This window comes from Rhinolophus sinicus, linkage group LG01, assembly GCF_036562045.2.
Source record: "Rhinolophus sinicus isolate RSC01 linkage group LG01, ASM3656204v1, whole genome shotgun sequence".
In the NCBI taxonomy this organism is placed as follows: Eukaryota; Metazoa; Chordata; class Mammalia; order Chiroptera; family Rhinolophidae; genus Rhinolophus; species Rhinolophus sinicus.
The window spans coordinates 186,713,527-186,736,977 of NC_133751.1; the positions used below are offsets into that span (position 1 = coordinate 186,713,527).

Genomic DNA, 23,451 nt, shown 5'->3' on the forward strand with positions numbered 1-23,451 from the left:
GCTCTTACAACGTTAAATCCTATAGATCAAATTACATGAGAAGTTTGAAATATTCTTAACATCAATCTCGTATGTAACTAGGACTTAGGAAAAACAAAAATCAAAATTTAGATTTTGCTAAAGGATCCTTGCTTGTCAGCTTAACTACCGTGTTTCCCGAAAATAAGACCTACTCGGACCATCAGCTCTAATGTGTCTTTTGGCGCAAAAATCAATATAAGACCCGGTATTATATTATTTATATTATATTATATTATATTATATTATATTATATTATATTATATTATATTATATTATATTAGACTGCGTATTATATTAGACTGGGTATTATATAATATTATGTATTATATTATATTATCTTATAGTAAAATAAGACCGGGTCTTAATATTAATTTTTGCTCTAAAAGACACATTAGAGCTTCTGGTCTGGCTAGGTGTTATTTTCGGGGAAACACAGTATTACATACACTGTGTCTACCAGGAGGCTTTCCACAGACGTAGATACTATAATAATATAAGGAAAGCTGAATGCAGGTTTGTATGGGAACAAAATCATCATTGATTCTCCTGCAATGTTTCCAGCCTCCTTTCATCCCATCAGCATTTATTTTTAGTGGCTATGAGTAGGCAATCTGCCTCATTTTGAAGTTTTCTGGAACACCCTTTAACAATGAACGATTTACTCTAGAGTAGATCAAGAGCATGCACTGTTTGTTCCCCTCTGATTGGGCTATTCAGGGATGCTGGTGGAGAGGAGGGCCATCCTGACATCTGCACTTCAGCATTGCTCAGAAACACAAAGCAAGCATTTTATTTGACAAAGACAACTCCTAGTGACATGAATAACCTTTTATCTTCAATACAGAAGCATTAGGAGCAACCATAGAGTTGTCAATCTAGACGTCCCTGGAGAGTCCACAGGCATCACACAATATTAAGATGGCTCTCTGTTCTGCAGCCAGAAGCCAGAGTAATGTGAAAATGATAATCGGAGGAAATAAATATAGATTTTTTTTTTCATTTTTAAAGGACTTTCTTTCTATAAACATTTTCCAGGAAATAAATCAGCTTGTACTTTTCACCTCTCGTTACAAATGGTTTCTTACCCAGGTATTTTCAATCAGCTATTAAATCTGAGGCTACTCCGATGGAAGCTGACAGCTGTAATTTCTTTTTGTAGAGAGGCTGTTTTATGTGTCACAAGTGTTCAATACGTGTGTGTTAGAAACTTATAATGTGGCTGTGAAAGCCAACACCCCAGACCAGAAGGCGGAGCGGTTCCCTGGCTGGGAACTGCCAGTACTGTCATGTCAGATATTTATCTTTTCCACTTGGGGGACAGCCCTGAAACAGCTCCATCATGAGGTTCTGACTGGTGTCTACGGGTCTTTGAGGACTTGCTGACTTATTTTACTTTAAAATGGCAAAGACAAAAATTACATCCTAGTACTCCTCCCTCCACATTTTTCACTATCTTTAGCCAAGGTTAGTGCACCTTCACCTCAAATTATAAAACGCGAGACGGATGGTCCTCCTATCTCCTACTATTGCCTCCTATTTCTAGACTCACATGTGTGTTAGAATCTTCAGGGGGTTTTGCTAAAATGAAGATTACTGGGATTCACTCTCAGAATTCCTGATCCTATAAGATCTGAGTCGGGGCCCACATTTTCATATTTAAACAAATTTCCATGTAATGCTGATTTCCCAGAGGACCACATGTTGAGAATCACTGTACTTGTGAAGTGGTATTTTAGAAAACCAGTTCAACATTTTGTTATCACATGGCCACATATTATCAATGATTTTTTTCTAGGGGAAAATTTAAGAGTAGGTAATTTATCAATTAGTCAATAAGTGTTTATTGGGCACCTTTATGTTGAAACTTCTAATGTACTTTGGTGCTTACTTAAGTTTGTTTTGTGCTTAGCAGAAGATCGCAATGTGCTGTTCCATATTAGGGGTGTTTGACAAAATTCACAAGTTCATTTAGACTATTTCACATATATTTACTGTATTTAAGAAACCTTAAAACATGAAGAAAATGCTGTCTACTTGAATCCCTTGCTTTCCAAGCAGAATCAAACTTGAACAAAGATTGTCCTGTTCTTTTGCCTAAGTTAGTCTTAAAAAGATTGGCACATATCTCGTTAAATTGCCCTAATGTCTCTGAGTTACGCTCTGATTTTATACTTACTTATTTTAGTTTTTATATCTGACCATGAGCTTCTTGCAGCTAAGCCCCTTTCTCACTGTTTGGTCCTAAGCAAGAATGGAAAGCTACTTTCCTGGGCATGGTTACAACTCGTGTTCTAGAAGACTGTCATTAATAACTCCGGAGTGCGTGGGTTAGCCAAGACTCATCCAGTTGCATTTATCTTTTCTATTTGCCAACAGTTTTCTCTCATAAAACTGCAGTTCTGGGATTGAGAAGGCCCGAATCTGAAAGGATTTTATATTTGAACATAGTCTTTGGGGTCTTTTCCTAGGATTTAGATCTGTTCTCAAAAAGCCCCTGTAAGTAAGTTTTAGGAGGTTTTATGGGCTGAACAGTATTCAAATTGTGCAGGGACCTTGATATGTTTTATCAAGATTTGTAATTTCTCTGAAACTGAAATAAGATCATATCTATTATTTTTTTTCAACCATTACTAATATGGTTTCTAACTAGATTACAAAACATTTACTAAAGTAACATTCTGTCATCTGTGTGCAACTTTTTACAACAGCCTAAATATTCTCCTTTAAAGCAGAATGGATGTTTTTAACTTTGTATGGTTGTGCATATTTGATTCAGCTCAGTGACTCATATACTCACATTAATGAAGTCAAGGTCAGGGCTGATCTTTGGGTTAGCCATTTAGCTTTGCTTTCTTCCACCCTGAACACTGTCTTGCAAATATTGGCGTTTGGCCACAGGAAGGAGGTATGTTCAGAACTGGGGAACCCTGATGGCAGTGGGCAGGAGTCCAGGGAAGGCAGGACCTGGAAAGTAGATGGATCCAGCTGGGGCTTTACGGAGGTCACAGCAGTGGACTCTAAGGAAATATCTGAGCAGTCAGATGGAACATTAAGGAAGCCTGTCTGGAAGTCAAATATGTGTGAGGAGTAAGTTAGTTTGTGTTGTAAGTGTGACAGCCAGTGGAAGAACCCAGGAATGGGAACTAAGGTGCCGGGGCAGGAATCTAGTCATTGGGAGGATGAAAAAACAATCATTTTTGTTAATAATAATGAATATTTAATGAGAACTATCAACAGGGCAGTAATTATGCAAGTTGCTGTATTATATGCAAGTAGTGCTTCTAAATTCATTCCTTGACTACTCACAATGACCTATGACGCCGATACTGGTACTGGTATTCCCATTTAACAGGGAGGAAAGAGCATTGTAGAGCAGTTAAGTAAGTTACTCAAGGTCATGGTTTATTGTGGAGCCCCAAGAAGTAGATACGCTATTATTCTTGTTGCTGTTTTAAAAATGAAGAAATGGAAGCTCAAAGACATTAACTTTTGTGAGCACACACTGCAAACAAGTGGTGAAGCCTGAACAGGAAAACCAGTTTAGTGACTCCAGAGCCCATTCTTTTCCTCTTTTCCTCAGAGTAAATGCAAAACTGAGTTCTAAATGATTGACTTCCTGCAGGGCACTGTGCATGAGTTACTAGGACAGGGCCTAGTTACTGAAGGGCAGTGCAACGCTTGAATTCAGCAAGTAGGACAAGTGGAACAGGCAAAACATCCAGCAAGGCTCACTAGGTGTTGAGCTCCTAGCCCAGGTGTTTTTAAATACTCCCTGACCAGGAACAGGGTTCATGCAAAACTGGGGTCTGTCTGCATCCACACACAAAAACTAAGTGGATTAAGTACGGACTGAAGGGATTTGAGGGGAAGATGAAAAGTAAGACAGCAGAGAGTAAGACAGTGTGGATAGAGTTTCATCTATATCGGAAAATAAGAACTCATTCTCACTATAGAAGGATAAAACTTGTCATCTTTAAGTATAAAACACCTGACACCTCTCACTGACTGCCTCTTATGATGGCATGAGAGAATACCACATTGCATATGACTTAATAAAGAACATGTATATCTAGAAAGTGAATCTTTTTAAATTTCCTTCATTTCAGCAATCATTCCGTCCAAAATTCCTTGGTGTGGCTGAGCAATTACACAATGAAGGTTTCAAGGTATGTGATATTAATTTTTTTTCAAGTTGTTTTCTGTCAGCATTGAAATCTATCCACAAAAGAAAATATTGAAGAAACTTAGGGAATGAAACAGCTCAAAATACATCCTTTCAACCTGAAAGATGTAACTAACTTGATAGTTTCAAAGCTTCTATGGAATAAAATAATTAGAAAGACTAGTTTTAACATAGTTATCACAAACTTAGTAGAAGTTGCCAGCTAAAAACTTAGAACGTTTATCTTACACAGATAAACTTCTGTGTATTTTACACAGGCAAAATTCCAGTGCACTTCCATATATTTTCCCTTTTTCTTTCTCATGTTTCTATATGAAGTCATAGTTTCCAGTTGTTACAGTTTCATGGAAAACTTCATTGCGACGAAACCTATACACAAAGCCTTGTTCAGTAAAACAAAATAACTCCCAAGGCCCAGGGTGGGCCTTTGGTGATGGGGCTTTGTTGATGTAATAACAATGAATTCTCAGTCATGAATAACTTTTTTCCCCTTCCTCTATGGAACCAGTTACAACTAGGTTATTAAATTTTTGTCACTGAAAGTAATTTAAAAATATTGACTCCCATGACTCCAGATACTCAGTCCAGATCTCTGTTCATGGCATTGTATTGCTTCTCATATTCACCAGTTTCTTCTATTTTATGTTTTAAATGCCAAGTGTGTCCCAGTAGACTCCTTTGCTTCAGGAAAGCCTTCCCTGTGATACGGTAACTGACTTTTCCATTTTAAACACAGCTCTTTGCCACAGAAGCCACATCGGACTGGCTCAATGCGAACAATGTCCCTGCCACCCCAGTGGCATGGCCATCTCAGGAAGGACAGAATCCCAGCCTCTCTTCCATCAGAAAGTAAGAACTGGGCAGAGTTGTCTGAGCTAAACAGCACAGATAGGAAATTAACTTTGGGAATTAGGATGATATGAATACTTCATCATACCTATTGTAAGTCTCTAAAAGTCCTCCTAGTCAAACAATTTAAAATGAGTACATTTATTGATGATTAGTAAAGTTTCATTCTGATGAACTTTGCTATTACTATGAACACATAATGCCAAATGTGCACATGGTGATAGGTAGCATCTGTCACAATAGTTCCTAGCCAGGGTGTTTTCCTTGACAGACACCAAGATCCCAGTGGTGAGAATCATGGGTATGAAGAATGCAATGCAGCACTTGATATTGTGTGTGCATGTGTATCTATCAAGTGTAAGATTGACCAGCTGCCTTTCACTGAGGTTATGCATCACTGAATCGATTTATTGAGCACTTGCTATGTGTAGGAAACTATGGTGAGAGCTATGATAATGTCATCCATTGGGCTAACTAATTTGCCATTCTTTGATCTGGTTAGTTATTATTATGCCTTAGTCTATGTCATCATTAGATTTCTGAAACATTTTAGCACACTACATGAACCTTCAGGAACACCATTACAGGAACTCTCACAGAACTATGTGGCATAGGTACACAGGAGGTAATTCTCGGTTGTTCCACGATATTACCGCTTATTGAATGGCTAAGTCATACCAAATTCTATGCAACATACTGTTATATTTCTTAAGATGATAACCTGTAATCATTAGCAAACTAATAAAAGAAGGGCACATTTTTTAGACCTTAGTAAACTTCCAATGATGCTGTAAGCCCTTGCTTAGAGTTCTGTGAAACAATTAGCATTACTTCATGCTTTTGACACTTAAATGTCTTCGAGTGTGTGTAGCAGCCTCGCCAAAGAATGTGAAATACTTTAATTCAAAATCAGGTGACCTGAATGCTCTTACCATCAGATGAGAGGCCCTGGGAAGCGGGCAGTGAAGTAAAGTTAATCTGGGGATGGGGGTTTGGGGTGGAATGGCCTTCAATGCTGGAGGAACCACCTCCTTGTAAAAATAAGTAAAAATCGATCAAATTACCAACTCTCCCTATGGATAGATAGCATGTTAAAGAGAAAACAAACCTTTTATTCAATTGGACTTTCACCAGCATTCTTTCAAGAACACAAGACAAAGAATAAGCCCCAAATAGTGCAATTTGAACATTTACTTAGGGGGAGAGATGGGCAAATGGCAGTCAACTCAGTATAGCGTTGACTTAAATGACTATGAGAGTCATTTACGTTTGTATTTGAGAAACTAACAATAACATATACATGGCCGCCTGCAAGCTTTTGTGTATGTTGTTCATTCTTCCAGACTGATTAGAGACGGCAGCATTGACCTGGTGATTAATCTCCCCAACAACAACACTAAGTTTGTCCATGATAATTATGTGATTCGGCGGACAGCTGTGGACAGTGGCATTGCTCTCCTCACTAATTTCCAGGTATGCTCTTTTTCTCAAGTCCGGGCTGCATGAGGAGTTTTATTTCTCTGCCTTCCTGAAGAATGTTCATCGATCTATGTACATCTCTTTCCTCCCCCTCTTGTAACATTCAAAATGGAGAAGAGTTTCTAGATAGAATCTAAAATAATTGTGACATTATGGTAGGTCATGGCCTGAGACAGTTGGTGATCAAGCGATTGAGATAATCAAAAGCCACGGATAGCCACGGCCCTTCATTACCCATACAATTTTCCTTCAAATAAAAAGCGTGGTGTGGCATGGATTGAAGAGACAAACTTTTATTCCATTGTTCCTAAGTAAAAGCCACCACATAAAAGCAACAGGTTAATGATAATGGAATATCAGATGTGATGCAAGCATTTGTCCAATTCCCAGAAAATATCACGTGAGATATGTTCAGTTCCACTTGGACATGACTCACCGAATTCTTTATCACAGGGAGAAGAACTATTGTTCAAGACTCATTAACTTTCTGCCCATCCTATTTTGTCCCTGAGTCAGTTTTAATCCCTATGGGGTGGGGAGGGTGGCAGGAGTGTGACAAGCTTTTTCATGGTGAGCTCTGAGATGTATGAGAAAGTCCCCATTAATTTTTTTTTTTCTTCATCCAATATCCCTTTGAAAGCTGGGAACAGAAACTGTGACTTTTCACTCCTGCTACATTGAACATTCACTTTCATATCATGTGGGTTGCTAAGATTCCTCCCTGTATATTTTCAGGTGACCAAACTTTTTGCTGAAGCTGTGCAGAAATCTCGCACTGTGGACTCCAAGAGTCTTTTCCACTACAGGCAGTACAGTGCTGGAAAAGCGGCGTAGAGAGATGGATGCTCCAACTCCATTCTTAAACCAGCCTAAGCCACGTTTTATCTAAAGGAATGGATCTCAACTTCCTTTCCCAGGGATGAATATTGATACCAAAGCTTATTTCAGTTTACTCACACCTTAATGTTCTCTTCTTTCACAATTAAATTCTTGTCAGTCACTTTTAAAAACCGTACATAGGGAGTCCTTCCAAAGTAACTTGTTCTTCATGAGAATTCATCTCTTTACTAGTGTCTTATATTTGGGGGACGAAGCTTACCCGCGTGCTTACTTGCAGCTAACTAACATTTTATGGTGCTGACTAATGATAATCGAAGTAGAAAAAGTTGCTGCTCTATCTTCTGGACTCTTTCTATATATACTTCACAGACACTGTTGCCATCATGTTTAAATAGCGTCTGCCACACTCAGGACATTTTAACAAGGCAGAATGCTATAAAGATTTGTTAAAATGAAATATGAATTTAATTTATGAAGCCCTTCAGCATAATGTTTGTTTATTGCTTCTTTTTAATAGTCATTCTATCTGGCTCATCCAGGAATATCATTATTCCTTACCACCGTAGTGAATTTGAGAATTGTGACAGAGGTCTTTAAAGAATGGATTTCTTTAAAGGACACTGGTTTGCAGTTTTGTGTTTTGGAGTATGTCAGCAGATGGTAGATACCGCTGAGGTGGTTTTATTCCTGTTGTTCTTTGGATTTTTTAACCTGAGCCAAGTGAAATCTTCAGATTTATGCCGTCTCCCTGCCCTGCCCCCTTCCTGCCAATTTTGGAATAACTTGGAAGTCACGCTCATTTCCTTCAGATTATGAGTTCTGATGATCTACTGGGGCCCACACTGCCCTGTGAGTTCCACACATTTTAAGCTCAAGGTCCTCATTCCTCCTGCATGTAAGAAAAGTCCTTTCTACAGGGTAGCCTTTGTATCTTTAAACTTTTTGTGTTCTTACCAGTGCTCTAATTGTGAACTTTTAAATAAAATCCTGTTAAGAGGTAATGCCGTTGTATTCTTGCATTTATTTATTTATTTTACATGGATATACAAAATCAGTCTACTTCTCTGACAAAACAAGGTTTAGGGCCAGTATGACATCACTGTTTCTTTTTTCTATGCAAAGACATACAGGGTATGAGGAAATTAATATTACAAATAATGAAGCCTCGGTTGTTACATTTTTTTTCTTGCCCCTCCCCCCATTGCTTTTAAGTCTCATTAAAATTTTTATTATGTGGTTATGTACCACCTTTGATTTGGATTCTTTCGGATATGTAGTTACAATCACATATTGACTAATGATTGCCAAACATACATAATAAACTTTTAAACAAATATCTAGATTAATACGGAGAAAAGTACTTGAACCCAATCAGAGGATAATCCATATTGCCTAATGGAGATAGTGCCAGTGGCCACAGTGCTACCATATCCTAGAAATACTGCTGAAAATGCAACTTGGTGAAGGTCCTAAGACAATGAGGACATAATCGCGTATATCCTTCCCTCTCACCCCACAATTAAGGGCTTGCTACTTGATATAAATCTGCATGAAGGCTTTTCAAATGCAGTTGCTCCATCTCTCCCCCTTGTTATCACTGTGGTTGAGACCTTCATACTTTTTCCTGCATTATAATAATGTACTCCCTGATCATCCATTTATTCACCTGAAAATATTCAATGAATTTCTGCAATACTTGGTATAGGATATACCATTATCCCTCCTACTCCTATTCTTCTAGTACTTTTCCGATACTCTGCTACTTGTCACCATCGCAATACCAGCACCACCATAACATTAGGGGCACCTGCTGTTTGTTCCTCAGGCTGTTCTAAATGCTGTACTTTATACGAGTTAACCCATGTAATCCTTATATATCCCTCTGAGTAGGTGCTGTCATCTCCGTATTATAAATAAAGAAACTGAGGCATATAGAAGTTAAGAAACATGCCCAAGGGCACACAAAATGCAGTCTCATTTTTTTTTTTTTTACATCTTATATTCTAATGAAGAAAGACATGTGAAAAATAATTTCTCATATTGAAGAAAGTATTTAACTTGTCTGAAGAGACCAGCGAAGGCTTTTCTGAGGAAATGGCCTCGTGCGTTGTTTTGAACAGTGTGTTATAGTTCCCTGGGCAGACTGAACGATAAGGGCATTCGTTTGAGGAAAGTGTTAGTAGTTTTGTATAACTGGAGCTCAGGGTATATGTGAAGAGAGAGTTCTAGGGGCAGAAGTTGAGACTACATTCTTAATTTTGCATGATTAAAGCACATGGAAGTTTTAAGACTTTTTATTTGGAAATAATTTTTGACTTAAAATACAAAAAGTATAGTATAGCCTTTATCCAGATTTACCTTTTGGTAATATTTTACTCTATGTGATTTATTATTGCTTGCTCTATCAATCATTATCTATCTACCTATCACCTATCTATCTGTCTAATCTATATCATCTATCTGTCATCTATCTCGCTATCTAAACACACACACACACACACACACACACACACACACACACAGGAAGAGGGAAAGTACACATTGACAGAAAGTAAGCAGGCTGCAGATGACCCATTTAGAAATGTAACTCATACTTTGAAACAAACAGAATCTCTTGCTGAAATTACCAAAAGTTCAAAGCAATAATTAAGTTTTATGTAGTGGAAATTTAATAAAATTTCTCAATTTTTATATTAATCTGAACAGGCTATTTGTAAAATATACTAAAATGACAAGAGTTATAATAATGAATCAAGCACCACTGTTTCTAAATAAACCCTACATTTTTGTTGCTGAAATAAAGGGTCTTTAGAAAAACAGAAAAGATACACTCTCTCCATGGTGCTGAAAATTAAATTACATTAATTTTTGGTTTTGTGACTGTCTTGTTTTCTAACGTTCCAAACTTTAAGAAGACTTAAAGACAAGTAAATAATGTATTGAAGAGCTTTGGTTGGAGAAGGGAAATGCAAGAAAATGGAAGCAGATTTGTGTTCAGATTTGGCATGACTTTGTCCTTTTGGAACATTTTTATTCTTTCATATAAACAGCCTAACCCATATTTAAATGTCTTAATTTGTTATATATCACTAGTGAAGACAACATAAGGACTATGTTTGTAGAACTGAGTAGAAAATCGAAGTTGCTTTTTCCATACTGAGAATTTAATAGCAGGCAAGGAGGCCTGGCTCCACTGGGTGGGGTGAAAAGGAGCTCAGCCAGGTTGTGAAATGTAGAAGAGGAATAAAGAATGATCCATCTATAGATTTAGGATTTTTTTCTGGCTTTGGAAAGGTAAGTCAAATATTTTAACTGTACTTTTGTCAAACTTTCCTCTTAAACAGCATTCCTACTGGAAACTTTTGAAAACAGCTACAACATTCATTTATCTCAACAGCTGCAGGTACTTGAACCTCAGCTTCTGCAGTGTCCACAGCCTCTTGAACAATGAAAGTGGAAATTATCAGAGAAACAAACCATGCTGAATTCAGTTAAGTGCTCTGTAATTACACACCAGTATCACCATTTGGCTGCTGGTTCGGCCCCCCTGCAGGCACAGGTGCCATAAATGCTCACAGACACCCAGGCAAATCCACAAAGACCTTCCATTACATATAATTTGAGGCACCCTTAGCTTGAAAAAACTTGCTCAACTTTCTTTCCCATCTTTCGCTTACTGTTGCATTCCCTTTGTTTTTATATGTAAACATTCTGCTTTTCCTAATGAATTTTACCATGCTATTTTCAAAGACATTGTTGCCACCGGTGAGTGTGAAGGTAATGTAGCACGGGGAAGAATGTCTGTCCTCATGAGTGGCTCCCAGGCTCTTTGAAAAACTGGTAATAATTGTCCCTTCTTCTCTTGTGCATAATGTAGGGTGCAAGGGTTCCAGAAAGAGAGTTTAAGTACCTACAGCTGTTGAGATCAATGCAGTAATGGAAAAAAAAACACACACACAAAAAGCAAAAACCTCAGCAAGTCAAAATTAGCACCATTTGTGCATGTTTCTTGTTGCTTAACGATCATTTTTGAGTCTTTACAACTTTCATTTTATAAAGGACTTGTATCCACAAAGAAAATGATCGATTGTTGACCAAAACAAAAAACAGGCTTTTCTGGTAGCAGTAAAGGTCCACTTTCTCTGCCCTGAAATTGTCAGCCTAGCTAATTATTTCTTTCAGGTGTTCCCTACAAGAAACACACAAACCACAGAAAAGTGCTTTTGTGCATCAAGGGAAGCAACACCAAGAGTCTCACAAAAAAGTTAAAGATGCTTGTATCTCCAAATAACACTTTGCCACACAAAGTTCAGTGATGGTAGCAGCCAAAATGAAGACAGGCAAAATAAAATATCAATATCTAGAAAGGGGAGATAATCCAACAAACTCAAAATATATTATTAAAGGAGAGAAGTAACTTGAAAGATGTATGTATTTTATTAATAAAGATGTATTCTAATATCCAGCATCTAAATGAGTATATTTTGCTTTCTGAAATCTAAGAGTATTTAGGAATCTTTTATGGCCTGTTTTCTACCTGCCTATGGGAGATCCTGAAGGATGAAATATTGGCAGGGCTTTGAGGTCTTTAGCATAACAGAAATATTCTGCTAAATGTTTTCCATGACTCTACAAATTTCCACATAGAATGCTGCAAATGAAATTTCTATGGAATAATTTAATTTGACTGTAATACTTATTTTAATCTCTCCATTCAAGAGGATTTACATATAAATCCTTTTAAAAATGTTTTCTAATTAAATTGAAGACATAATATGTCATTTGCCAGGTTTGATGTACTTTCTTTCTCAGTCATAATTAAAATATATAGGGAGCTGCAGGGGGAAGATGGGGTAGTTGCAGTTAAAATGTGAATCGCAGTTTTTAGAGATTTTTAAAACCATGAGGCATAAGTATTGTATGTAAATTAGACTTATGCTTTATTCATTGTATCAGAATAAGATAAAGCAACACTGACTTGACTTTCCCAATATTGGGGGCCTCCAGAGGAAAAAAATCACCTTGTGCTAAATCTATTATTATCTCTCCTTAGGGTACTGTGTGAAATCCTATTAGCCTCAGAAGTAACTTACTAACTCTAGTGCCTGGTTTTGTTGAAATCTGTGGGTGGGTATGGCCCCAGGGACTTCTGAACGCAAAGAAATGATACTTTGTAGACTGACTCATTAGGGAATGGTCCCTGTCTTACCCTATTTTAGTTTTGCTATGCTAATCTCTCTGGAAGGCTGATTTCAAACTGACATTGTCAGAAGTACATGAAACACACATGTTCTTGGGACACTGTACTTGTAATGGCCATATGATGGGGTTGGTTTTAATCAGTGATGGTTTTTGTTGATCTATGGAGGTTACCCCACTAAAAATAATTCCAGATCATTCAGTATTCCTTTTCTTCAACCTGAAACTTGGAGCTGAGAACCAATCACGGGTCTCTGGTACTTAGGTCTACGGAATGTACAGACATATTTGGTCTATTGATTTTTGTGTTCCTGGAACCTAATTATAGTAGGTGTTCAGAACTAGTGAATCCTCAAAATTTTGATTCTAAGAAGTGATCGGGATGAGAAGTATTTGATCAGAATGATTATGTTCCTGTCCTCTCTTTTAATTACAGGTTTTTATTTTCTCTCTTGGCTACAGGGTACTTGACCCAGCTTACACAGGGCTTCCAGTTTTAGTTTCACTCTTCATGTATTCAGGAGGCTGGAGCGGTTTGTAAAGGAAACACTGATAAACATTAATTTTGCCAAATCTTTAATCTACTTTCTCTTCAAGACTGTCATAGGTCAATAGAACTATATTCCATCTTAGTTATTGTTTCAGTTGTTTTGTGAATGTTTGTGTATGTCTCCATGCCCATTATATTAAATAAGCATGTTTATTTATCAACCTCTGAAAGTTATATTTTATCTATACCTTGATTTATTCTTTCTCCATTGTAGTTTTTTCTTGGCTACTTACCATTCCTTTTACTTCCTTTTAATTTCTTATTATAGAATATTTCACACAGACTATGAATGCAAATATATTTTTGATAGAAAATAGACAATTTAAGAGTATGCAGTTTCTTGTATACATAATATCTCTGCATCACTTTTCTTTAACCCCTTTGTGCCCTAAACTTTATTAACGAATTTCACAAATATTTAATTGAGTAGCTACTTTGAATAAAATAGAGCAGTTTTGTACTTATGAAGCTTACAGTTTAGCGGTCAATGCAGAGTTGTTGTTTTTTTTTTAATTATGATAATAGAGCGTGATTAATGCTGTAGTAAGGGAAGTTTAGGGGCTATATGAACACATGCCTGGGCAGATCAGGGAAGGCTTCCATAAGGAAGTAACATCTAAACTGAAACCTGAGGGATAAGTAAAATTTTGCGGGGTGAAGAAATTGTGGTGTGTTCTGAAATGTGTACACACATTGGAAATAATATGCATGAAGGTCGCAAGACAAGGAAAACATACTGTATTTGAAGAAGTGAAGGAAGTTGAGTATGACCGGAGCACCATGTGTGCAGGGTGGATGGAGAGTCTAAGGAAAAAAACACACTAAATCATAAGAGCCCTGTAAGCCCTGTAAGGAATGTGAACACTTTGCTGAGGATAATAGGAAGCTGTTGAAGTGTTTTAAGGTAGAAGGTGACATAATTACTTTTGCATTTTGGGAAAACTCACTTGACTACAGAATGAATTGACTGAACCAGGGTTGGAGGATGGAAGCTGAGGCACTAGTTAGGAGATATTAAAATACTACAGTGATCCAAGACAGAGGGAAAGTGAAAGAGAGAGCTTGAGAGAGAGAGAGAGAGAGAGAGAGAAAGAGAGAGACATGATATTCTGGATGAGTGAAAAGGGATACCGACATTCAGAGCTCCACGTTCTAGTAACCTAGACAAATAGGTGAGCTGTCACATGATATTTCTTGGTGCTTGATGACCCAGGAATTACAGCAGGTTTATGGCGGAAAATGGTAAATTTTTTTTAGGCATGTTAGTTTCAGGTATCTGTAAGAGGCAGAATGGAAATGGTATGTAATCAGTGGTTAAAATCCAGACTCTAGAGCCAGTCTTCTTGGGTTTGAGTCCAGGCTCTGACACTCAGTAGCTGTGTGATTTTGAGTAGGTTATTTAAATTTTCCAGATCTCAATTTCTTCTGTAAAATGGGAATAATAATATCTACTTACAGGATTGTTGTGAAGGTTAGACTGAGAAAATGTGAATTACGCACTTGGAATAGTGCTGGGTACAGAGCAAGTGCTAAGCGTTAGCCATTGTTGCTGTTTTTGTTATATTGTTATGGAACATCCAAATAGAGATTTCTAGTAGGCAAGTGTATACTCATTTTTAAAGATTGGAAAGAGATAAATTATCAGAAGTGCATGTCTTTTTAAATATCTATTATATTCTGGAAAAAATAGTTAGCACTAAAAAGGGAAGTTCTAATAGTCATTATTGACCTCTTAGCAATGTAAAAGTGAAATTTATGCACTGTTAAAATGTTTAAAGATCGCTGAATAAAATATATTCTAGGCAGACTGTGGGGACAGAGCCCCAGAAAGTAGTTTACAGGTTCTCGGCCTCACGTGGAAGGGTGCTGGCTCGGGTGGTGGATGGCCGTCGGCTGTGGCCGGTTAGCCAATTGGCCGCTGGTATAACTGCTGCGGCTACGGAGGAGAGCCGAAGACTGCCGAGGATAGCCAAGGAGAGCGGAAGAGAGTAGAGGAACAGAGTCGAGGAGAGTGGAGGAGAGTCGTCGGTCGGTTGGCGGAAAGGCGGACGGCAGGTCGCGCGTCCGGTGGGCCCAGCCTCCAGTGAGACCATAGTGGTATGACTCCCCTACCTATGGCTCCATGGGTGTTCCTTTTTGGCCTCACCATATCCTGCGTTCTTGTGTGGGGAGCGGGAGCAGAGACCCCGCAGGCCGCCCCACCTGAAAAATGGCAGAGCGAGCAGGGCCTCCCGCACGACACAGACAAAATTGTGTGTTGTATTTCTTTTGGTTGATATGTTAGAAAATGTATTACTACTTGGATTAAGATACAAAGTTTTAATATTCTAATAGCAGGATAAGATTAATCCACTTTAAAATAAATATGATATGTCCATCAGAAATAATATAATTATACTGAAAAAATTATAAAGAGTAATTTAGTTGCAAAATTTTGATTTCTGGAATGGCCTCATTGGTAGTTTGGCAGACAGTTTCTCTGTGTGACGGGATTGGATGTTATATTTCTTGACAACATGATGTGCTATAATTTTCATTTGGAGATTTTGATTATCGTAGCAGTGGCCCAAATATAATTTAGATATTTATGGGAAGGACTGATGGCATGTTGTAGTTGGTGGTCAGACAGGTATTTATTGGTATGAGTTGCCTCTTAGGGCCACTATTGCTTTAGGCTAAAGGATAATAGTAATGTTATTATTATAATAGTGAACATATTTTGAGCCATTACTCTGTATCCCATGTTATGCTAACATTTACATTATGTGATCTCATTTTAATGTTCATGCCATTCCTAATTTACAGGTATGGAGAGGGGTAAAGTTACTGCCCAAGGTCATATAGAGGTAGGAGGTATAAGAGAAGCATTAGGTCTCAGAAGAGATGGAGTTGCAGGGGAGACAGTAAACAAGAGCAAGGGGCAGATCAAAGGAGTTGAGAGAGGAGGGCAGGAGGAATGGACAAACAGATAAAGGAAGAGTTGGATGTTGTCTGCATATGTGTTTGGTCACATGAACTGATTTTTGGATTGTTGTGAAGCTATTAATGAAAACATGAGTTATAGTCAAAAACAGTGGGAGCTGTTGGCTTTTCAGTGAACCCAGAGGATAAAGACGTCTGCCTGGAGAGCAGCCAGCTTTCATGGACTCATTCCTGAATACGCTGGAGATGCATTCTGAGGGGCAATTTATAGGGAAGGGTCAGAGGTCCTTGCTTAGCTGGATCCCAATATGTAAGTGAAATCTGCTTATAATTATGAAATGACTTCTTTAGAACCTGGGGACTTTAGGATTATATGATGATAGAAACTAGAATGTCAGCTTTGAGTCCCTTGTGGTAGAGCCATGTATCATACTCTGTGTGGTTACACATGCTGCATGAAAAATGACCCCAAAACATAGTGGCTTAAAGTAACTATTTTATTATGTCGCAAAGTTATATAGGTTAAAACTTTGGATCAGACTTGGCTGCATAATTCTTCTGCTTTTGTGGTATTGGTTGAGGTCATTTTGTGTACTCAGCTGGTAGTTGGACTGGTTTCAAAGGTCCAAGATGGCTTCACTCCCATGTGTAGTACCTTGGGAAGGATGAGTGAAGGAATGGACCCAGCTGAGACTGTTGACCAAAGTGCCTACATTTGGCCTCTCCAACATGGTGGTCTCAGGGCAATCAAACTTCTAACATGGTAGTTGGCATTTTGAAAGACTGTGGGGACGGAGCCAGGAGTACAGTTTCCAAGCTCTCGCCCTCACGTGGAAAGGTGCTCACTAGGGTAGTAAATGGCCATCAACTGTGATTGGATGGCCATCAGCTGTTGCTAGCTGGCTGTGGGCTGTAACCAGTGGGCCATTGGCCACTAATATAACTGCCGTGGCTACGTTAGCAGCAAATGGAGGCTAACAAGAAGATGGTGGCTGAGCTAGCAAGAGCGGATTGCAGTTATCAAGTGAGGTTGGTTGGCAGAGAGAAGTGGACAGCAGGTTGCAGATAGTGTGGCTCCTGTTTCCCGTGTCTCCAACCCAGCCGCCAGAGCCAGCAAGAATATAGTGGTACGACTCCTCTATCTATGGCTCCGTGGGTGTTCCTTTTTGGCCTCACCATATCCTGCATTCTTAAGTGGGGAACGGGAAGAGAGACCCCACCCAATACCCGGCATGACAAAGACCTAAGTGGAAGCTTCAAGTCTTCTTATGACCTTTCCTTGGGATTCCTAGAATGCCACTTCTTCTGCATTGAAATTGGTCAAATGGATCACTAAAGCCAGCACAGACTCAAGGGGAGAGAAATTAAACTCCACTTCTCAATGGAAGGAGTAGCAAAGAATTTGCAGCCATATTTAACTAATCATGCCCCCTAACTTTAAGTAGATAACTTGTTAAATATTTCAATTGATCCAAAAGTCTGAAGATTTCTGTGCAGTCACTGTCACAGCTGTAATCACCATTCACAGTGCAAATCTCATCAGCAGTGTAGGAATATTTTCTTCTTTGGACAGGTACCTAGATCTCCCACAGCACAAAATAGCATTTTGCTGCTAAAGGCTAGGTGGTACTTTAAAGTTAACTGGGGTCAAGATCTGTAATAATAGTAATTTTGACTGACTCTATAGAGAAACAGAATCTGCTGGAAAGACCTATTTGGATGAGGTTTAGAAAACAGACAGGTAGGAAGTCCCGATGCAGTTGCATAGCTACAACTAGGAACAGACTATGTCTGCTTGGCAAAAACTATCTGGACATAATCTACCAAAGGGGCACCTACCTATGTATATACACATATAAGATTTTATGGTATTGATCACAATGTTTTGCAACAGTAAGCACACGGTAAACTTTTAAAAAATGAGCTCACATATATGTGTACACTCTTTTCTACCCTCTAGTTAAGTGGGCGTACTGGAGTATAATGATTAAAATCAGGATTTCTTGGGTTTACAGTGTGTCTCCACCACTGACTTGCTGTGTGACTTTGGGCAAGTTATCTAAACTTCTTGTGCCTCAGTTTCCTTGTGTTAATAAATGGGGCACTAACAGTACCTAGTTTATGAATTGTAGTACAGGGATATAAAATAATCCCTGAAGACTGCTATAGAAAAGCACCTGGTACATAGCAAACATTCACTAAATATTAGTTCTTATAACTACTTTTTAAAGAATAAACTGCTGATTTCTGGGAACAGCTTAATCCTTTGTGGATAGAAGGGTCATTAAATCCATAATGTCCTGTTAATACACTTTTAATGGATGAAGTTCTCATTTACAAACAACATTTGACCCCCTATAGACTCTGACAAAATCAGAATGAATTTTGAAATGTGTTGCCCTGTTTGCACTATCAAGCACAGAGGTGCCAAAAAAATCAATGTAGAGACAAATATCCAGCTGTTCAGAGATGAGAGGAAAATACTTCTTTTACAGTAACAGATAATAAAGATAGAAGGTCTCCGAGGTAAAGAGAAGGCCAATTATATAAAGACACATCCAAGAATTTATTTCTTAAATAATTGTTTTCCAAAATATAGGAACTGAACTGAAATAAGTCATGGATGTATTTAATCTATCACTACAAAATACTGTTATACCAAAACTACCTAGTTAAAATTAAAATAATATTTTTAACTGTTGGAAAAATAGCCTCACCAAATTTAACTCACTAGCTATGATCAAGGAAAAGCCAATTAACAATAATTGGTGGATTCTTAGTTTTTAAGAATTCATAATTAAATTTTATTGTCTTATAAGTGATTTGGATTAATTATGTCCATGATACACTGTTGCTTATTCCCCTGTTTAAGGGAGGAGATGGCCGTTTCATAGAATCCAGTCATTTATTGCAATTCTTCAGTGTTTTGTTTCCTGCCAAGGCAAATCTGCAATAAAACTTCAGTTCCTCTAAGGATTTACTGAAAAGTGACAGGTGTTGATATGCTGGTATCTTTCTCAACAGATCCGAATGAGCTAAACAAAATGACATCTCTACCCATTTAGGCAGAAAAATAAATGGGGACACCAGATAATGAGGGAATGTAGAGTTAGCTGGACTCAAAGCATTCCAAGCTGTTGGCAGCTGGAATCAAAAGAGGAATCATGCAGACAGTTGCTCATGTTTATTGCTGAACATGAAATTAGAAAGATGCTTCATCTTCCCCACAGGTGCAAGAACATATAGTTATTAATTACAGCAAAACACATTTATTGACAACCCCAAGCCTACAAAATCTCACACTCAGCAAATGGCTTTCAAAGTTCATCCAAAAAGCACCATAGAATCAATACAAAACCACCGCATAGTTGATGAATTTGTGTCTAGTAAAATTCTGTATCCTGAAAGCATGGCATAGACTGTGTCTCTTAATATTTATGTAGTTGAAAATCATCAGTACTTTCTTTGGTCTTGTAGTAAACCTACTAGACAAAAATGCTCCAATTTCCCGTTGCTTTGATAGGTATGATTCCAGAATATTAGGAAGACTGAACTGATTTTATGTTTTTTAGCGGTTTTACAAACAAAATTCCCTTTTTATTGAGCCATGTGACACTTTATATTGAGCTGTTGGTTCATTAATTTAATAAAGTTTTATTGAATTTAATAAAGGTTTTATTATGTGACAGGTACTATTTCAGGTGCTGTAGAGAACATATATAAATACATAGGGACTTGAAATTCTTATGGGGTCTATATTAAGAAACAACTAGAGCATATTATAAGCGAGTATTTGATCGAATGCTGAATTATAACCAGTGGACTTTAAGAACCACCTTAGTTCTGAGGAGGGTAAATACTTGAAGGATTTCTAGAGAAGATCCAGAGTGAGGCTGCCTGCAGGCATGCACTACATATATAACTCCCCAAAGTTATCTCCTTCCAAATAGGATTTGAGACAAGTTACAGAAACGCACACAGTTCAACACGGTAAATAAAATAAAGAGATGGATAAAAATGATACTATGCAAGGACTCAGAGTGAGCTCAGGTCTCCAAATGTGCACCATGAGCTTCTGTCTAGCTTTTGGAGATGGGTCTCAGATTTGGTCCTGTGCATTTTGTCCGCCAGGAGTAGAAACAAGACAGAGTATAAGAGATATACGATCCCACATCAGAGCACACAAATTGTTAGTTGCTCTTGTATATAAATATGCAAGATTATCTCCTGTGAGTCCTTTAGAGAAATGCTGAGGGACATGGTGGATTAAATCTTCAAAATTTTATTGTAATATAAAAGGTAGATTTTATGGCTACTTGTCCCTCAATGTAGGTTACTACTCTGCTAATCTAGCTCCACATATTTATGTAGTCAATTAAGAAATTTAAAATATTTATTGATCACTTGCTATGACACTGTTCTGAGCACTGGAGATAGACTGGTGAACAAGATGGATAGGGTCTCACAGGTGACATATTGCTTGGAAAATAGGTGACAAACGAATCACTCCTCATTTCAGGCAGTGATAAATGTTATGAAATTACACAATAGGATTAAGTGATGGAGAGTAACTAAGAGAATGAGGAAGTCCTCTCTGAAAGATGATAATTATGGCACATTTAAATGAGAAAGAACCAGTCATGACAAGATTAAGAGGAAAGATATTACTGGCAGAGAGGACAATCGTTGCAAGGTCCCACAGGTAAAAAGAATCTTGGTGAGTTGGAGAGAGAACAGGAATGCTGGTGTGGGTGGAATATATATAGTGAATGAGAGGAAGAGGAGTTAAATGAGAAGTAGGCATCCTCATTTATGGTGCATAGATTTTATTCCAAGGGCAATGGTAAATAGGTGATATGATTTGGAGTATCTAAAGAAATGGGTAATTAAAATTCTCTTTGAGTTTTATTTCTCATCCATCAATTTAAACAAGAAATTGAACATTAGATGATTTGACAATATTGGAAATCAGAAATTCAGTTAAGGTCAGGGGTGTTCCTTGAATTCGGGTAGAATATTTGACAAGCCCCATGATTCCAAAGTATTTTTTAGTGTTAGGTCTATTCCAACAAATGAATAAAGTGGCACTCAACTTCCCAAAATTTTATGCCAGACAAGTATATAACATGGTGATAATAATTTTATAATGAAAAAGAAAAAATCAGAGCAGGTGTTCCCAATTCTTCATGGTAGTCATAAACATATCAATAAGGAAACAACAGAATGCCTAATATTAATTGAAGGCATTTTCTGGTACATCTCCAACATAAACTGGTTACAAAAATATACTCTTAGGTAACTAAATGAATTGACCTATGATATAAAGTTGTTAACTATAAGCCAATTAAGCTTTGGAAGTCTGCCAAATGATTATTAAAGCTTTTGAATAGATGTTATTAAGCCATACTTTCTGAAAGTAATTAGGTGACAGGGTCAGTTACCCATGGAGGCCACTCTTAGTTGATGACAATAAAACACATGATCAGCATATATAGACATTCTCCCCTTCACCCCCAACACACACACACACTTTTGGTCTTTTCCTTAGGGTAGAGAGAAAACTGATTTTTCTCACGAGTTAAGTCAGTCAGTAGACAAATCTGCTTTCTATAACCTGGGTCGTCAGGCCTTCTTGATAAAGAGGGCTGCCTTGGGAGTAAGAGTTAGATAATTATTCTAGTCTAGCTAAAGGTTTTCAGCAAATAAGAGGACTCCAGCTACTGACAGCTTCACCAAGCTAGCTGAGAGGAAGATCAGGCCAGGCAATAATAAAGTTTTAGATTATATCTCAAGAGCAACGGGAAGATACTGTTTTAAACAAAGAATCATGATTTTAAAAATGGATTGATTTAAGATCAGTAATTTATGCACATGGTGCAAAATTTAAAATGCCACCAGAGAATATGATGGAATAGAATGTCATCCTACAATAACTGTCCCCCAGGATAGTCATTTCTCTTCTGCAGATCAGTTTTTTGTGTGATAATGTTCAAAGGTACACATGTAACCACAACACACTTTTAAACTCAGTCTACTGTCCTATTCCTTGCTTTATTTCATTCAAGAATATATTTTAGATATTGTTTCATATCTGTACATTGAGAGTTGCCCCATTCTTTTTAATGATTTCATAAAATACTAATATTTTAAAAAGCTATATTATGTTTAATTATTCCTTATTAATGAATTTGTAGGTTATTTCTGATAGCTATAGACACATTTCTCTCTGTACCAATTTCCATTTGTATCAGTTAGCCTTCGCTGTGTAACAAGCCATCCATCAAATCAATGGATAAAACAATAGTCATTTATTAATTCAAGATTCTATAGGTTGACAATTGGGATAGGCTCAGCTGGGCAGTTCTGCTGGTTTTGCCTGGGTCTCTCCACATGACTGCAGTCAGCTGATGGCTATTTGGTCCTAGATGGCCTCACTCAGATGTTTGGAGGTTGGTGGGTCAATGGAAATGATGGAGACATTAGTCTCTAGCAGTGTGCAGGCTGGCCTGTGTTTTTCCATATGGTGACTAGGTTTCAAAAAGACCAAAAAAAAAACAAACAAAAAAACAGAAGCCCTAATGTTTAGGCCTCTGTGTGTATCATGTTTGCTAGCATCCTATTAGGTGTAACCTATCTCATATTATATTGGGTGATTCCACGATAAAAAGGAAGAGATTATTTCAGTTATCATTTTGGATGCAGTATGACAACAGGTTTGCAAGAACAAGACTCGATATGAAAATGCCTTTTAGGAGGCCATTGCAGTATTCCAGATGATAGATGATGACGGCTTATATTTGGATGGTAATTGTAGAAATGTTGAGAAGTGTATCAATTCCAAAAATATGTAGCTGGCTTAGCAGGACTTGGTTGGTTGATTGGACATGGTGAGGAAAGAGAGAGATATGGATGTTTCCCATATTTCTGGCATGAGCATATATATGAATGCTGATTCTATCTGCTAAGGAAGTGGTTCTACAACAATTAATTTATCTTCACCTTGCTTCTTTTATAATGTAAAATTGACACATATTTTACTCATTAAGGAGGTCAGTCAACAAGATTATAACCTTAATAGGACATGCAAAAAATGTGTATATTTTCCTCCTAAAGTATAAACAAGTCGATGTAATCTTCCCCAATGTCCTTCTACTTGGTGATCTAAATATCCTTCCTTCATGTAGCAGTGGAAATGGATAGGGAATGACTCAACCTTGCTAGAGCATGTAGCATAAAAAGATAATGTGACTTTGAGAGTGAGTAGAGCTTAAAAAGCACTGATGCCTCCAAGAGAGGGTAGGAGATATGTTCTTTATGCATATGAAAGGGTATGGTTTTGTTGGTCACCCCTAAGACTATGCATGTGATGTCCTCCACAGTGTTTGGAAAAGATAGACTAAGCACACCA

At 37.7% G+C, this 23,451-nt stretch overlaps 1 protein-coding gene across 1 annotated transcript in view; it reads left to right on the forward strand.

Moving 5' to 3' along the window:
- Nucleotides 1–8,373, forward strand: part of CPS1 (carbamoyl-phosphate synthase 1) — a 117,964-nt gene extending 109,591 nt beyond the window's left edge. Inside the window, exons 35-38 of the mRNA XM_019727014.2 lie at nucleotides 4,128–4,187; nucleotides 4,941–5,053; nucleotides 6,397–6,526; nucleotides 7,268–8,373. Of these exons, the coding sequence (XP_019582573.2) occupies nucleotides 4,128–4,187; nucleotides 4,941–5,053; nucleotides 6,397–6,526; nucleotides 7,268–7,366 (402 nt within the window). The 3' untranslated portion in view covers nucleotides 7,367–8,373. The remainder of the gene's footprint in view (nucleotides 1–4,127; nucleotides 4,188–4,940; nucleotides 5,054–6,396; nucleotides 6,527–7,267) is intronic.
- Nucleotides 8,374–23,451: the final 15,078 nt, after the last annotated feature.